The sequence below is a fragment of the Patiria miniata genome, unplaced genomic scaffold, assembly GCF_015706575.1.
Source record: "Patiria miniata isolate m_02_andy unplaced genomic scaffold, ASM1570657v1 HiC_scaffold_5, whole genome shotgun sequence".
NCBI lineage: Eukaryota > Metazoa > Echinodermata > Asteroidea > Valvatida > Asterinidae > Patiria > Patiria miniata.
The window spans coordinates 10,587,053-10,600,531 of NW_024037072.1; the positions used below are offsets into that span (position 1 = coordinate 10,587,053).

At 44.2% G+C, this 13,479-nt stretch overlaps 1 protein-coding gene across 1 annotated transcript; it reads left to right on the forward strand.

Moving 5' to 3' along the window:
• The first annotated feature begins 696 nt into the window (after window positions 1–696).
• Window positions 697–1,851, forward strand: LOC119740645 (melatonin receptor type 1B-A-like). Its single transcript, XM_038216010.1, has one exon. The coding sequence runs from the start codon at window positions 697–699 to the stop codon at window positions 1,849–1,851; it is 1,155 nt and encodes a 384-aa protein (XP_038071938.1).
• The last annotated feature ends 11,628 nt before the right edge of the window (window positions 1,852–13,479 follow it).

Consider the following 13,479-nt stretch of genomic DNA (forward strand, 5'->3'; position numbering starts at 1 on the left):
CAAATCAATTTTAAAAAAATCTTGTTTGATGTGCAAAAAGAAAAAAAACAAATGGTTAGATATGCCCATTCTGCTTGTATTGATTTAAAAGAAAGGAAAGTACAAAAACACGTTCTAGTGATTTCAAGGAAGTGTTTACTTAAACATTAAAACGTGTCGAAGCGTTTATAAAGTGTTAAAGCCTGAAACACGTGCAAATGTTTAAAACCTAAACATATTACAATGTACTTGTAAGCACAAGTACATTGTATTCAGAAACTATTCAAACAGTATCATTCAACATCTTGATATGTTTATGTAAAAACACATAGTGTTTATTGAAATAAAGTGTTTGTTTATAAACATGTGTTCAGTGTTTATTCATAAATATGTCCAAGTGTTTATAAAGACTTACATATGCGTTTATATTTGTGCTCAGAAGTTAAACACATGGTTTTACAGTGTATATGGGCTTCGCACTGCCTTCTTCCTTGTTGTCTTTGGAAACTATTCTTTCTCATTTCTGTGTGTTCAACACGAAATCGTTCAGTGTTCTGTTGTCTTTAGACTGCAGGGGTAAAGGGACAGTAAAGGAACAGTAAAGTAAAGGGACAGTATTAAAAGTATATACTTCCCAAAGTGGACTGGTGTGGTACCCAAGCATACATATTATTCTGAGTAATTGTCCGTCATCACAAGTGAAGTCAACTTTTCCAAATGGATGTTATAACGAACACAGTTGTTACTGAGGGGGTTACGTTGGACCCCACGGAGAGTTCAACATTCGAATTCAGTGACTACACCCAGAGGGTCATCGTAGCCACTATGTTCCTTGTCATAGCCTTGCTGGGAATCTTTGGTAACACGCTTGTGATACTGGCCGTGCTTCTGTCCAATAAAGTCCGCACGGCAACCAACGCCTTCGTGGTGAACCTGAGCGTGGCGGACTTTCTGACTTGTCTGGTTATCCCGTGGAATGCTGTGGCTTTGCTGGGCCGGGAGGGTCTACCGGTCGGTGTTTGGGTCTGCAGCATCATTATTGTGGTTCAGAAGGTCACGGCCGGTTGTAGCATTTTCTCGCTCGGTGCCATCGCCCTGAACCGATTGCTGCTGATCACACGACATGCGACAACTTACTATAAAGTCTTTAGCACGCCCAAGAAGATCATCCTCTGGCTGGTTTTGGTATGGCTCGTCCCGCTGTTCATCTCCTTGGCGGTACCAATTTTCATAAGCACAATAAAATTCACCTACGTTGAAAAGTACCACATGTGCATGTCATCCCATTCTCAAGCCGGCTCACGTACCTACAACATCATCGTAGGAGGCATTTTATACCCAATTATGTTGATCATCATCATCGTCTGTTACGCACTCATCTGGAGACATCTCAAACGACACTCTAAGAGGATGGTCACGGTCCATCAAGAAGCTAGCCACCTCACGCCAAGCAGTATCCCAACCACCTCCACTGTTACGATTCCCCTGGCTCACATCTCAAGCGATGACCGAATCCAATCCTCAACCACCCCGAGCTCTGTCCCGGCCATCAACTCCCAGGTGACACGCCGACAGAACGACATCACCAAGAACATGTTCTTTGTCGTCTGTGCCTTCATGCTGTGCATTACCCCATTCGCTGTCGATGTCACGCGCGGTGACAGCCCTGCCCGACCCTACCTCTTAGCTTGGTTCTTTGCCAACAGTTGTGTCAACCCCATGATATATGCAACCAAGCACCGGGATTTTAAGACCATATTCGGTTGCATCTTGCGTCGGCAGTGGGCAGATATCCCAGAACCCTCGAAGTTCCTGAAGTTCATGCAACGAAACAAGTGTTGTGGAACAACTGAGGATAGTCAAGTGCACTGAAAAATACCTTAAATATTGCTTGCAAACTCTTTTGAGCCGCACCAAGACAAAATGAAACTTTTAATGATATTGTAGTGAATTCAGTTGCCATTTCGCTTCTTTCTTACCATTCCATGTCCATAGCCCACTATCCGAATACATTATTAGCGCTTTCAAATACAGCGTCTTATCCTTTTATTAGTGTTTGCCTAATGTTGTAAAATCGGTATAGGGCCTATGCAATGGATAAATGGCGGCTAGGTTTATATAGTGTCAGACTCGAGGCATGCATAATGCACAAAGGTTATTAGCAATTTTCCAGGCACGTTGCGCGTAAATAAAGGAACTATAATAAGCGCCATGGCCTAGTTTATTGGGAGTAATAACGAACCTGATTAGCTATAGTTAGAGCATGGGACTCAATCGCATGGTCGTTGCTTCGAGCGCGACACACTTTTTTCAGGAAACTCGGGTGAAATGGGGTTGAAAACGTGCTTGTTCAGACAAATATCTCAACTAGGTTGATTTTTTTTCTCGAGATGCATGTATAACAAAACACACATTTTTAAAATACTTTTACTTTATTTCATCTCATGGTACATGTGATTGAATATATAATCATAGAATTGTTGTAAATACTTTAAGTGGACGTATGTGATAACGATTAAGATGAAACAAATAACTAGTATAAATACCAAGACATGCAGGGGACCCACAAAAAGCAAAGCTTGTCGAGTGTGAGTCCCCTGAAAGACAAAAAAACAATAGCACAATCACAAGGTACATAATGACAAACAAAAAAACACTCTGTAAAACATAGATATTACAAGAATGTAAATGACAAGGACGATGAGTGTGAATTAACGTCAGTATTCAAGAATGTAATTTGATTTAATTTAATTTAAGATAAAGGTAAGAGCTCATGAAAATGGCAATAAAGAAAAAAATGACATGCTTAAAGCATTAAAATAGATGCAGGAAAAATAAACTAAATGACAAAGACGACGAATTTTACAAGGGACTTAAGGCGAGTATTAAAGAATTTAAAAACAAATTAGGAGCTACATTTTTGTACAGGGCTCGTAATAGACAATGATGCTATTTAAAGGGAATGGCATAAAAGAAAATGAAAATAAAGAGTATGCAAGAGTAGAAGCATTTCAAGAATATACTGAAAGAATATAAGCTGACATTCCATAACTGATGTAAGACCAGATTACTGTGTTGTAAAGAGATAATAGAATACATTTAGGGACAAAATATTTGATTATATTAGGAACGCTGATATTCTAGAAAGAATTTTCCATAGATAATCAATGTGATTGTTACAGGATACTCTATCATCAAAAATATAAACCACAAAACTTGGTGCACTCTGTCGCAATAGTCTTGTTTTGATCAATAAGAATATGCCTTGGTAATAAACCTAAATAATTACTAAACAACATACAATTTGTCTTTTTAATATTTAAGGAGTCCCATGGCTTTTACCCATTCTGATATCATTACAAGCTCAGAAATTACGGTGCCAATCAATTCCTAAATGTTTTTATTACTGTAGAATAAATTTGAAACATCAGCAAATAGAATACACGAAAAATGTTGTAAGACATTGACAAAGTCATCCATGTATACATATAATATGAGAAATAACAATGGTCTAAGAGTACATCCTTGAGGGACTCCACACGTTAAGGTTCGTATATTTGAAGGAGTGTCATTAACTGATACATATTGATACTGTTAGAGAGGTAACTTTGAAACCAAGCTAGAGGGATTTCTCGGCTGCCATAATAATGAAGCTTTTGTTACAATATATTGCAATGTTGAGTGTCAACAGTTTAAGAGAAATCCAGGAAAATACTAAGGGGGTGTATTTATTTTTCAAATCCTGTTACAACTTTATTAATGAGATGAAGAATGGCATGAGTAGTGGAATGTTAAGCAAGAAACTTGAATTGGAAGTTTGATATGATATTAAATTTAAGTTAAAAAATAAGTGTTCGTGTATAAACAACTCTCTCATAAAAAAAACTTGAGAAGCAAGGCAATATGAAATAGGCCTATAGTTCTTTAATTGGTCGGTGTCGGAAGCCTTATAACCTTATCTTTCATTAGGTTATGAGGTACTTCACCGGATTGTAAGGAGATATTAATAACATATGTAAGATGTTTTACAATGGCAGGGAGAGCATGTTTGAGAAGAGTAGGACTTGATGGGTTGTCCAATCGAAACAACGCCCCCAATAACCCCCCACAAAAAATCTCAAAATTGCCAAAATTGAAGTTACATTGAGAGGGCAGAGTGGGTGTAATTGAACAAACTACTACTAACTTTATTTGGATATAATCTTTTGATAATACCGGGGACTTCTGCTAATGTAGCTGGATGAAAATAGAAAGACTGAGGGTTGGCACTGGTCACTTGCCCAATATGACCGTTCCTTCATGCCCACAATCATCCCAGTGTGGAACAGTCTTCCAGACTCCACTGTTAGTCGCCCTACAACATCAGGAACCAAGGCCTTCTGCTCCAGGGCAAACAAGCATCTAAAGGCCTTGTACTAAGGGCCTTGTGCTTTGGTTCTGTGCATAATGTTATCTTTTGCACTTTTGTTTGGTATTAGTGGGCACAGAAGCCCCCTTCTGTGCTTATTCGTATAAAAAAAATTTAAAAAAGGAGATAATTAGTGAATTCATTTTTGCATTGAGGAATATTTCTACCCAGATTTGGTCCTGTGTTTCAAAAAAAAAGGTGAATTTGGGGGCCATAGTTTGAGGTCATCAGTTGAATTTTCGTTAACTATAATATTAGAGATCTTGTAGTATGCTTCTTTTCAATTTTAAATAACAATATGGTTTATGATTTTTCAATAATTTAAATGTTGGTTTATCTTGATTAAATTGAGAGCAATGATAATCCTTTTAGCAGTATATTATAGACTATTTTTTTGCATTTAGTTTAAATGACATAGTTTGTTTCGTTGCGTTTAGAAAGACATTGATGATAAAGTTGATATTTTAGTTTGATTGACTTTAAAAGGGATGATGTCACCCAAATTAATTGCTTCTACACGGAACATCTATATCATGATGACAGTTAAATATATTTGTAAAATTGTTTTAAAAAAAAACTACATTTGGGTCTTGAAAGCTAAGTATAGAAGACCAGTCCGCTGAATTCAGATCATGTGCTAGTTTCTCTAAATTATATTTAATGTAGCGAGATTTTGCAATTTTGGGGAAATATTGGTCATTGAAATTAAGGTGAAGATAAGAAAATGGTCAGTAATATCCGAAGTCGAAAATAAACGAGTCTGGTTTTAAAAAAATGTTGGTAAATATATCGTCAATTAGAGTAGCTGAATCTCCGAGTCGGGTTACCCTTGTGGGTTCATCTTTCTGACCTGCCTGGTCATCCCGTGGAATGCCGTGGCTTTGCTGGGCGTGGAGGGTCTACCGGTCGGTGTTTGGATCTGCAGTGTCACTGCTGTTGTTCAAAACGCAACAATCTGTTGTAGCGTTTTCTCGCTCCTCGCCATCGCCCTAAACCGATTGCTGAGGGTCACACGACCTGCGACAACTAACCATAAAGTCTACACGCCCAAGAAGATCGTCACCTGGCTGGGTTTGTATGGTTGGTCCCGCTGTTTATCACCTTGCTACCATCGTTCATAAACATAATCAAAACAACCGAAAATACCATATGTGCATGTCCATCACTTCTCAAGCCAGCTCACGTACCTACAACATAATCGCAGCAGACATTATATATACCCAATTCTGCTGATCATCATCATCGTCCGTTACGTACCCATCTGGAGACATCTCAAACGTCAACCTAGGAGGATGGCCACGGTCCACCAAGAAGCCATCTAACTCATGCCCAACAGCATCTCAGCCACCACCTCAACCAGCACGAACTCTGTGTCGACAGAGCGACATCACCAAGAACATGTTCTATGTCGTCTGTGCCTCCATGCTGTGCATTACCCCCATACGCTGTCGTTGTCATAAGCGGCTACAGGCCAGCCCTACCGTACCTCTTTGCTTTGTTCTTTGTCAACAGTTGTGTCAACCCCACGATTTATGCAACCAAACACGGGGATTTTAATACCATATTCGGTTGCATCTTGCGACGGCAGTGGGCAGCTGTCCCAGAACCTTCCGAGTTCCTGAAGTTCCTGCAACGAAACAAGCGTTGTGGAGCAACCGAGGCCATATAGCCAAGTTTGGTTAATCTTGGTCAAACCGTTGTCGTTCTATTGTTGTATACGTGATCACCTGCCGAAGGAGGACGTTTCACAACAAAGTCTTGGGAATCTTGTAGCGGCCTCGTCATGCGCGCCTCCCTATACAATGTATGCGGCGAGCTTTCAAAACCTTTCAACATCTGCAAACTAAACTTAGCCTGCACCATACAAGATGCTACCACACTTTTGTGTAACTTCATGGCAGTTTTTTGTTGTATGAAGTAGGCGTGCAACCGAAAATGACCGTAGGCTTACCAGCAGAAGTAGCGCATGCGCACTAGTTTCCCTCTAAACTTTTTACAAGATTCCCAAGACGTTATTCCGATATTAGCGGTTCGTGAGTGAGAGTACTTCATTGTAATAACGCCCTCTTGTGGCAGGTGATCGCGTACCCAACAACAACAACAACAACGTCTTGACCAACCTAGTTTCCATATCGACGTAAGATACGCAAAGAGAAGCGCAAACATGAAACTATTTGCACCGCTGTGAACGTAGAGGGCGACTGACTCAATGTCAGTCGCGATTCTGGCGGCTCGCAGCTGGACGTGTTTTGCTCGAGGCTCAAGAACTTTAAACCCGGTACCATCGGGTTGGGGAATATCCGAAGATTAATATGAGAAGTGGAAAATGCTCATAGCAGGTTTGATATACGGTAGAGGATGCGAGAGGTTAGCTCTCCACGTTGTAAGGTTTTGTTTTGCATTGGAAATATAACGAAGGTTTGGGATTGCATTAGGTGGGGTCTCGCTTCCGTTGAGGCCCGTATACCCGTTTTAGGAATGCTCTTTGTGTTTGTCGCAAAGATTTCTGGGCAAAGTCAGGTTCCGCTTTGCTGGCATTGTGCTAGGGTAGTGTTATGCAAATCCGAGTATTTTATGCGTGACGAATCCATGGAATTCGTTGGGATACTCGAGGTGGGGCTTTGTGTTAAGCCGAGAAGAACTTTATGCATCAGTGCTCAGCACTTCATGGCTTTGCGTATCAGGGTGTGCCCTAGCTTGTAGTTTAAATTCGATTGCGTTCCCCGGGCTTTCCTATAACCTAAATTTTGAACGGTTTTAACGTCCTATCTTTGCGATAATGGAGAATATGTTCGATCAAGTCGAGGAGAACGCAGGCGCTTATGCGGAAATCGCCAATGAGGGTGCCGGCCCTCTTTTCCGCGGGCTGTGTGCCGCATTTAAGATCTCGAAGAAGTACTTCGAGGCTCTCATCGCAGACGGTTGGGATGACCCAGAACAATTCCAGGATTTGTCCCCCGAGTGGCGAGACCACATCCTTGCCCTGGCCCCTAACGGAGGGCAGAAGCGTAACGTGGAGAAGCTCTTTGACCGGGTGGAAGCCGGGCCTCTCAGCGGCCCCGCCCCCAAGAAACGTCGGGTGCAGCCCAGCGCATCCTCTGACGACGGGAAGGACAAAGCGGGTCCGAGTGGCATTTCCACCGTGGAGGCAGGGCCGAGTCAGGTTGCAGCGGCTGCCAACCAGGGATCCGGTTCGACGTCCTCTCAGGTATGTCTCATGGAAATGTTAGTGGGGAATATTCATCATTTTGTAACAATATTTCATACCCTGCATGCTGTATTTTCTCTTTTGCCATTTGGGAAGTGCCCTGACTAAAATATACCAAGCACGCAGGAGGGCGAGATTGTCTGGTTTCATCAGGCAGGGGAGTGCCCTGCGTTTATTTGCATTTTCAGGCAGGGTGCGCCCTGCTAGAGATCGAAATTTGTCGTAAGTGGGAGGCGGCCAAAAAAAAAAAAATTAAAAAAGGGGGAGCCGTTTCCTTGACAAATTTCATTTTGATAAAGGAGTTTGCCCTCGACAAAGATTTCAGCGGGAGCACTCTGTGCCAACTTTATCGGCATAGGCAGGGGAAGTGCCCCGGCGCGCGCGAGATTGTATGTTGATTTCAGGGGAAGCGCCCCGTGCCGAACTTTATCGGCATAATAGTTAGGCAGGGGAAGTGCCCCGGCGTGATGAGTTTGTATGTTGATTTCAGGGGAAGCTCCCCGTGCCGAACTTTGTCGGCATAACAGCTAGGCAGGGGAAGTGCCCAGGCGTGACATTGTATGTTGATTTCAGGGGAAGCGCCCCGTGCCGAACTTTGTCGGCATAATAGCTAGGCAGGGGAAGTGCCCAGGCGTGACATTGTATGTTGATTTCAGGGGAAGCGCCCCGTGCCAAATTGTATGTGGGCACAGGTAGGGAAAGTGCCCCGGCGCGAGGTTGTACTTTGATTTTAGGGGGAAACCCCTTTGCAGATTTATACTTACATAGTACAGGCATTATGGGAAAATTGCCCCGGGTGAGATTGCATTTGATTTCAGGGAAAACCCCCGTGCGAAGCTGATTTTGAATATGAAGGGGTAGGGCCCCGTGCAAGATTACATTTGATTTCAGGGGAAACTCCCCGTGCTAAGTTGTGTTTGTATATATGCAGGGGAAGTGCCCCGTGCGAGATAGCAGTTTGATTTCAGGGGAATAACCCCCGTGCAAAGCTGTTTTGCATATGAAGGAGAAGGGCCCCTGCGAGATTGCATTCTGATTTCAGGGGAAAAAAACCCCGTGCTAAGCTGTTTTTGTATGTTAGGGGTAGGCCCCGTGTGAGATTGCATTTGATTTCAGGGGAAACTCCTCGTGCTAAGCTGTTTGTATATATGCAGGGGGAAGTGCCCCGTGCGAGATGGCAGTTTGATTTCAGGGGAAAACCCCCATGCTAAGCGTTTTTTTGTATGTGAAGGAGTATGCCCCGTGCCTTACGAGATTGTATTTAGTGCCCCGGGCCGGGCGAATTTGCATGTTGATTTCAGGGGAAAAACCCCGCGCCAGGCTGTATTTGCATATAAGGGGGTAGTGCGAGAGTGAATTTGGATTTTATAGGAAAACCCCGTGCCAAGCTGTTTCACATAATATGAAGGAGACTTCCCCCATGCGGGATTGCATTTCATAACAATGGAGGGGAGTGCCCCGTGCGAAATTGCATATTTGATTTCCGGGGAAAAACCCCGTACGTGCCAAGCTGCATTTGCTATGCTGGGGAAGGGCCCCGTGGGAGAATGCCTTTGATTTCGGGGGAAAATCCCGTGAGCTGCATTTGCGTATGAAGGGGAAGTGCCCCGTGGGAGAGTCCCCCGCAGCAATATATTGTGAGAGATACCCAATATCAAAATGATTGTATTCGCTTCAAAAGGGGTACATGTAGTACTATGAACCCCAGCGTCTTGTATTTGCATTTATTGTATTTTGATGTGTTTAATGTATCCCAGGCCAAATTGTCGTGGTAAGGGTGGGTACCCCTTAGGGAAATGAACTGCATGCGCCACTTATGCAGCAAAATGCTTGTACGCGCGATTCCATTTGCCTGAATGGGTGGGTCCCATACACGATCATGCATTACTTTTGGACGGGCGGGCAGCCTTTGAATTTACGGAGGGGATTGTCCCTTTGGGAATGTGGTTGAAGCCTTGGAGGGGAAAGGCCCCGGTATGATATTAAGTAGAAGTGCGTTTTACAAAATGTATGTACCATGAGATTGTACTTTAACAAAGTAAAAAATGTCCTGAGCTAAAACGTTTATGTGGGGGAGGTGCATCATAACAGATTATATCTCCGTGAAAGGAAGTGCTTTAGGCAAAATGATTTTTCAGGAGAAGATGGGTTTTTTTTTCTGTCTATTTAAAAAAAAAGAAAAAAAAAAGGGGGTTCTGGCCGGTTCTGGTTCTGGTATTTTGTTGTGCAGGTTGCGTGCACGACGCCCTTATTTGTGCCTTAATTACCTAAAATTTTGGAAGGGCGGGGATGGTGCCCCGCCACTCCAGTTTTCTTTTGGCTTGTGTCCATTTGTTCCTCAGGTCCCATTGCAGGGTTTTGCCCATTCTTTATTTGTCCTCGTTTATAGGAAGGGGTGCCACCCACCCCCACCCCCCCTAAAAAAAAAAAAATCGAGGGTGCATGGAAGTAGGTCTTCCTAAATGCAGTTTCCCACCATGCAAACCGCATGGGGGTGGAAATCTGTCAGATTTGTTATTGTACGGACACAAGAGGGGTAATTTGGCTGGAGCCATCGGCTCCTATAGTTGAGCCATTTTACAATAATTTGGATGCGTTCTCCATGTTTGAGTTGGAGGTAAACGATCTCGTTAGCGGCCCCATGGCATCCTGGCACATGATGTTGGGATGTCATAACGGGCACTAGGGCGTGTTGAGTACGAAGTCTGTGTCAACTCGATACAAAAGAGTTGAGAGGATGTCCATGCTTACAATGCGTCCCCTTTATATAGTGATCAACTAAATGCAGCTTGGTTTTATGTTTTAACAATCAATGCAGGCCAAGTCTGCGCTTGAGGTGCACAAGCCTAGGCGGCTCGATTTGCTTAAAGCATGTTTGGAGACGGGCTACGATCGAAACGTAGCGTATGTGATGTCTCTGCTCAGAAGCTATGTCGACGAGTTTGCACCTTTGTCAACAGAAGATATGAAGGAACAGCAGTTGTACGTCAATCTGTTGTCAGATTGTACAAAGCACGTTCAGGCCAAGACACCGGGCATAGCAATGTATATATACAAGTCCATTACAGGAGAAGACTCCGATAAGCGGCTGCGCTTTTCCAGAAAGCACCTGGGCCTCAGCGCGCCCCCATCTGAGTTAAAAGCTCAATCATCAATAGACAACCGCTGCGCTTCAGGGGAGATCTTCGACAGCCTCGTCAGGGCCAATTTTCACGAGGGCCTAGGGAGAGAGATATGTGCTTCAGATGCCGCAGGAAGGGCCACTATGCACGGGACTGCAAAGAAATAGTTTAGAGGCATGTTTGACATGCCGGCGACTCATTTCACGGTCAAAGAGACTTTGGTGGTGGGATGTAGTCGAGTAATCTTAATACATGTATACTTCTTCATTTTGAGCATTTAAGTTTGTAGCAGTGATATGATGTTATTTACGGATTTATGTTTTAATAAGTACTTGTTAGGTAGCTGTGGGCTCGGGGACGGCATTTGCATGTTATAATGGGCGTATGCGTGGGCGTATGCAAGGGCCTCAATGGGGGATAAGTTGATGCAAGAGCTGAATGCAGGAAACGGGGTTTCGGAGGGTTTCAGATGGTACTTTTCCCAGTAGGGAAAGTGTTGCGATATTTGATGTATCGAGTTTACCATGTTTGACATTGTATCTATACTTGCAAGAAATAAATTATGAAACGACTGTATGGTCGGCTTGAAAATGTTACAATGAGTGTATAACCCCAGTGCCCGAGTTTAGGCCTAGTGCTCTTTATGATTCAATTTAGGAATACAAGAGGTATCTGCAGATTCTCGGGAAGCATAAGTGGGAGCGTTCGTCGGCGCATCTCTTTGATCCTGAAGGCGCTCAGACAAACAGGCGCGAGAGGGGTGTTTGCTCTTGGGTGGACATAGCGGGAAAGGCTGCCTCATTTCCAGATGGATCCGCCCCGAGTCCGGCAGATGTTTTAACCGGAGAAAGTGTGCCAAACTTTGAAGCGCTCCGCTTCCGTGACCCAAATATGTTTGTAGCGGGAGGTCTGCATGATCAACCAGAGTTATGGGAAGATGTATTGAAAGAATGCCCGGCCAACGGCCCGCAAGTTCGGAGATGGCTCCGTGAGAAATTGGACCTCTATGAGTTCTTTCAACCTTTCCAGGGTAGCTATAGAGGAAGGGAATTCAACTCCAGTGTCCCTCCAGCCATGTATTTTCCAAACGCGCCTATTTGCGAACGTTTCGTACCATTGATCAATGAAACGATAGCAAAGCGCATTATAGAAGGTTCCGTGGAATTGTTGGGCAAGGTGGGTGAAGTCGACCCGCCTAGGTGCATCAACGCTCTCTCTATCGAACCAAACAAGCCAAGACTAGTCCTATCAATGAAAAATTTGGTGCCTCTGGGGGAGATTGTGAAGTCAGTCAATAAGGGAGGTAGATTCTCCGGTACCGACGATGCACAAGGTTATAAGCAGGTTCTGCTATCTGAAAGGTCAAAGACCTTTTGTGGTTTCGAGTGGGCTGGATTTTATTTTGTTGACACAACTCTTCCTTTCGGATTCAAGAATAGCGCCTATGTATACTCCACCATTGGGTTCTGTTTGTCAACATGGTTGAAAAATCGGGGAATTCATACAGAAATTTGGATCGATGACCGCTTCATTGGAGAAGCCGGAGGAGAGGGACAGCCCAGATGTTAAGTGCTGTATGTATATTTTCTTTGCAGGGCTCCAGCGGGTTTATCGCAGATGATGCCTACATCAGGGCTGCGAGAGCTTTATACGTGGTATGCTATATGCAGTCGAAATTGGGGTATTTCATCAATCTCAAGAAAAGTCAGCTTGAGCCAGTGTCCACAATGGTCCACCTGGGTCTTGGGATATGCTCAAAGTCCTTATCCTTTTGGATTCCGGAGAGAAAGAAGTGTGCTTTTGCTCAAGTAAGAGAGGAGATTTTATCCACGGGCTCGGTGTTCCTAAAGACCCTCCAGCGGTTTATCGGAAAGTGCCAGAGTTTCACCTTGGTGTTTCCGGCGGCCTCATTGTTTGTGAGGGAGTGTTGTGCATTTTTACCCAACTTAGACGACGTCAGTTCGAGGCCGATTTCCCAAGACGTGCGAGACGAGGTTCTCTTTTGGCGTTTCGTGGATTCCCTCTCCGAACCCATCCCTTGGAGAGATCAGCGCCATTTGACAATTCAGTTCAGCTCTGATGCATCCGGGTACAAATGGGGCGGTGTGTTGGAGCTTCCGGATGGAGATGTTACCTTTGGTGACTATTGGCCGCCTAGCGTCAAAGCCATGACGGATGTTTGCTACAAAGAGGCTCTGGCCCTATATCTTGTCCTGCTATCAGTGGTAGATATGCTTTGGGATAAAAGAGTGGATGTGAAGGTGGACTCGCAGAGTTTGTATGCTGCATGGGCACGGCAAAAGGCAAAGTCACGGGCACTGGCCAGAATTCTGAAACTCATCTTTGCTCTCACGTTGGAGGCAAATTTCGACTTGAAGTTGCAGTGGGTTCCGTCAGGAATAAATCGGGCCGACCTACCATCGCGGGAGCTATCCAAGGCTGACGCTCGACTCACAAAGTGTCTCTGGTTGTTGCTCCAAGCAGAAATCGGAGGAAGATTCGGTTTTTCATGGGATCTCATGGCGCTTCCTTCAAACGTTCCCCAGGGCCGGGACGGCCGTCCTTTGAAGTTCTTCTCGAGGTTTCCAGTTCCTAGCACATCTGGTGTTAACGTATTTTCCCAGCAATGCCCTCGTGGCGAGGAGTTGTACGTGTTCCCACCTTTTGTTCTTGTGCCCTCTCTCATCAAGTTGTTTCTTGAATGGGGTGACGTGGTCGTAACGCTGGTGGTTCCCAAACACCCGCACCCAAGGTCATGGCGG

Bases quoted from the DNA above. Each gene is read 5' to 3' on its own strand.
- LOC119740645 (XM_038216010.1), top strand. From the start codon at position 697: ATGGATGTTATAACGAACACAGTTGTTACTGAGGGGGTTACGTTGGAC.